General features: G+C 43.6%; 1 protein-coding gene and 1 long non-coding RNA gene across 4 annotated transcripts in view; both read right to left on the reverse strand.

The window, feature by feature from the left end:
- LOC112247912 (tripartite motif-containing protein 16) overlaps window positions 1-3667 on the reverse strand; it is a 14007-nt gene extending 10340 nt beyond the window's left edge. Inside the window, exons 1-2 of one of the 3 annotated variants that reach the window (XM_042312853.1) lie at window positions 3026-3667; window positions 2507-2602 (exon numbers count right to left, since the gene is read on the reverse strand). In XM_042312853.1, the coding sequence (XP_042168787.1) occupies window positions 2507-2602; window positions 3026-3607 (678 nt within the window). In that variant the 5' untranslated portion in view covers window positions 3608-3667. The remainder of the gene's footprint in view (window positions 1-2506; window positions 2603-3025) is intronic. The other 2 variants (XM_042312851.1, XM_042312854.1) reach the window with 2 other exon arrangements.
- On the reverse strand, window positions 545-1219 carry LOC121843261. The gene is made up of 2 exons (XR_006081485.1): window positions 1081-1219; window positions 545-796 (listed from the first exon to the last, which is right to left on the reverse strand). It is a non-coding gene; the product is annotated as an uncharacterized LOC121843261 (long non-coding RNA).
- Window positions 3668-4376: the final 709 nt, after the last annotated feature.

Genomic DNA, 4376 nt, shown 5'->3' on the forward strand with positions numbered 1-4376 from the left:
TTGACAAAGATAAACAAAGATTTTTTCTAATTTTTACAGCCATTACTGACAAAATAATCAAATGTAATGTTTTCTTTACCAAAAACTCTACATGGAAAGCAGAAAGCTGTGATCAATTAAATAGAAAGCTAGCCTGGCACAGATGTAAAATCAATTAAATACAACGTTAACTAGATATTATCTGTGTCATTTATAGCCTGGCACAGATAGTAAAACTACATTAAATACAACGTTAACTAGATATTATCTGTGTCATTTCTAGCCTGGCACAGATAGTAAAACTACATTAAATACAACGTTAACTAGATATTATCTGTGTCATTTCTAGCCTGGCACAGATAGTAAAACTACATTAAATACAACGTTAACTAGATATTATCTGTGTCATTTCTAGCCTGGCACAGATAGTAAAACTACATTAAATACAACGTTAACTAGATATTATCTGTGTCATTTCTAGCCTGGCACAGATAGTAAAACTACTGTAGCGACCCGCACAGACAGCTGTGTGTTATGTGTTCGGCTAGTAGCTGGTTGTGTTGTACTTACCAGTTCCCAGTGTTCGCGGGGTCCGACATGCCAATCAACCTGCTATCTGCCAATCACAGGAATGCCTGGGATGTTCTGATGCCGGGCATCCTGGTGGTTGGCGGAGTGGCGTGGAGGGGGCGGGGCATTGGAAGTTAAGGTTCAGCCTTTGTTCTCTCTCTTCCGTCTGGGCTTCACAAGAGAAGGTCCCGATTGGCTTGTGGGGTATCTTTCATTTATTTGGCGTGAGCTAAGGCCAAACAGTAGCCTGTGTAAAGTTGCTAATAAACCGTCAATTCGTAACTCAATCCTCTGTCTGGACAATTGTTCCTTTATGATCTAGTCAGGTCATTACACTACATTAAATACAACGTTAACTAGATATCATCGCCACATAACTTATGTCGAATTTAAAAGACACCGTTACCGTTAGTAACGTCTGTTACACTGTAACTTACAGGCAGCCTCACATAAAAACCTATTGGTTAACAAAGCTTTGATTATGACCAAAGTCTATAGTAGTGAAAACTCTCTCTCTCTATTGTAACTTACCACACATTCACATCACTGCCTCGACATGAATGTGTCCTGTCAGAGCCGTTTCCTGTCCGTTAACTGTTAACAGGCTCGAGCCACAGCTTAACCAATGAGCTACAAGGAGGACTGACAGTCACGAGCGGTGCAGCAGCCTCCAGCAGCGCCTTAAAGGTGCACTGCCGCCACCGGTACATGCTGGAAGTTGACGGTGAGAAAATAAATCACAGGTATTACTGATATATTAAATCCTCCTACCTAACTCAGTACATTCTGAGAAAATAAAAACCAACTAACTTCTAATAGAGCCCTCCCCAAACAACCCCCACAGAAATTCTTCTTCAAATCCCCCAACCCCGTCCTCAAACCCAAGGAACTTTTTCTTCAACACATGTTTGACAACAATATCCATTTAAACATACTTCTTGATATTAACTTTCCAACTAACCGATGACCCCCGTGCATCCCAAAACTCTTCCAAAGTTGCCGGTTAAACCTGTCCAAAATAGTCTTCAAATTTTTCTCACTATTTTACTGCTGCTCTTTAATTACTTGCAAGTCTTGATATTTCAACTAACATGACCCCGTGCATTGACTCAATACGGTTCCCACCTGTAATAAAATTGTTACTGCTGCTCTTTAATTACTTGTTACTTTTAAGTCTTGATTATTATCACTTCAGCATTTCACTGTGAGGTAAAAACACCTGTTGTATTCAGCATTTCACTGTGAGGTAAAAACACCTGTTGTATTCAGCACATGTGACTAATAATAATATAATGATGATAATACTAAGTAACACCCTTCCAACTAACCCTACACTCATTAAAAACCCACTACCCCATTCCACTACAATGCAGACACCATGACAACGACCTGGGAGGACGGGACACCACCACTCAACACCCCCTGGAACTCTTCTGAAGTCAAATCTCATATGACCAAATACTTCTCTGGTTCTGAACTCTTCTCCACACCTTCTACCTCACTGAACTCTCCCTCATTCATTTCCATTTCACCTCCAGAACTCAGTCTGGGGAACGACTCTGTTTGCACTTGAATTATAACATTTGAAATGTCTCTATTCTTTTGAAAATAAATGTTGTTTAATGTTTACTGTTCATTCATGATTGTTTATTGTCTACTTCACTTGCTTTGGCAAAGTAAATATATGTTTCCATGCCAATAAAGACCTTTGAATTGAATTGAGAGAGAGACAGTTCCATTTTAATGTATAGGGGACATGAGTCGTCATGGTTACTCATGGTTATGTGATGAGGCAGCCCAGTTGGTTACATGAACCAGTCTATTCTCTGAAAGGGGTCCAGACAGCCTGTTCCCAACAGTGGGGTCAGTGGGATTGGATAGGGGCCCCTCTCTCTCTCTCTCTCTGACTGGAGGAGAGAAGTGAAATGGTGTGTCTCCTCTGGTCAACAATACTCACCTTGAGAGACTCCACAGCCTGTTGGAGCTCCTTCAGCTCCTTCTCTCTCTCCTGGAATCTCTGCTGGACCTTCTGCTGACTCATCCCCAGCTGCCTCTGTGGAGAATCACTCTTCAATGAGCTATCAAGCTTTATTAGTCCAGTAGATCAATAGTATAGTAATGTGACATAGGACCCATAGAGAGGAAGGTCTACAATCCTGAGGAAGTCCCTTTACAATATTATATTATGTTGCTATGTGAATGATTATAGTTTTTATGGTAGGCCTACATGTATCAAGGGGTTGAGACTGAACTTTGGACTCATAAAAGGCCATTCAGAATGATAATAGTGTTTGACTTTAGAAAATGGTGATACATTTGTAACAAACTCAATATACTCAAGGTTTGTGTTCATATTTGTGGATCCATTTCATATTGTATATAATATAATGATCTCATATTCAAACAGATTTAGTTCCTACTGTATCTTTAATTCTTTGTTTATCAGACAGTCACCAACAAGTTGTTCTGGTCTTACCTGTTTCTCAGTCCTCTCTGCTGCAGCTGACACTGTATCATGGCCTTTATGTTCATCCATTGTACACAGCAGACAGATACACTGCTGATCGGTACGACAGTAAACCTCCAGCAGTTTGTCATGATGAGAGCAGATCTTCTCCTGTAGTTGTGCCGTGGCTTTGACCAGCTTGTGCTTCTTGAAAGCAGGAGATTCATAGTGAGGTTGGAGGTGAGTCTCACAGTAAGAGGCCAGACACGCCAGACAGGACATGAGGGCTTTCTGCTTTCTGGTCCCAGTGCAGACATCACACACCACATCTCCAGGTCCAGCATAGCACAGAGCAGGAGGGGGAGCAGCCTGGAGTCCTGTCTTCTTCAGTTTCTCCACCACTTCAGTCAGCACAGTGCTCCTGTTCAGAACAGGCCTTGGGATAAAGGTCTGTCTGCACTGTGGACAGCTGTAGACACCTTTCAGATCATCCTGATCCCAGCTTTCTTTAATACAGCCCATACAGTAACTGTGTCCACAGGCAGTAGTCACCGGATCCTTCAGTAGATCCAGACAGATGGAGCAACAGAACAGTTCCTGATTCTCTGCCATTTTGGTGCTCTCTCCCGTAGGTTAAGCAATGGCAGTATGAAAGATGACTTTCTGTTTCATGGAACTCTACACCAGAGGAGGGGGAGTGGCTTCCTCCTGGACTGGGTTCTCTGTATGTAGAGGGGGAGTGGCTTCCTCCTGGACTGGGTTCTCTGTATGTAGAGGGGGAGTGGCTTCCTCCTGGACTGGGTTCTCTGTATGTAGAGGGGGAGTGGCTTCCTACTGGACTGGGTCTCTGTATGTAGAGGGGGAGTGGCTTCCTACTGGACTGGGTTCTCTGTATGTAGAGGGGGAGTGGCTTCCTACTGGACTGGGGTTCTCTGTATGTAGAGGGGGAGTGGCTTCCTACTGGACTGGGTTCTCTGTATGTAGAGGGGGAGTGGCTTCCTACTGGACTGGGGTCTCTGTATGTAGAGGGGGAGACTGGACTGGGGTATGTAGAGGGGGAGTGGCTTCCTACTGGACTGGGTTCTCTGTATGTAGATGTAGAGGGGGAGTGGCTTCCTACTGGACTGTGTTCTCTGTATGTAGAGGGGAGTGGCTTCCTACTGGACTGTGTTCTCTGTATGTAGAGGGGAGTGGCTTCCTCCTGGACTGGGTTCTCTGTATGTAGAGGGGGAGTGGCTTCCTCCTGGACTGTGTTCTCTGTATGTAGAGGGGGTGTGGTTTCCTACTGGACTGTGTTCTCTGTATGTAGAGGGGGTGTGGTTTCTTTGATAAGGAAGTGTGACAGAGTGTTGGGTCGTTGGCAGAGATGGTTATTATTTAT

This window comes from Oncorhynchus tshawytscha, unplaced genomic scaffold, assembly GCF_018296145.1.
Source record: "Oncorhynchus tshawytscha isolate Ot180627B unplaced genomic scaffold, Otsh_v2.0 Un_contig_10970_pilon_pilon, whole genome shotgun sequence".
NCBI lineage: Eukaryota > Metazoa > Chordata > Actinopteri > Salmoniformes > Salmonidae > Oncorhynchus > Oncorhynchus tshawytscha.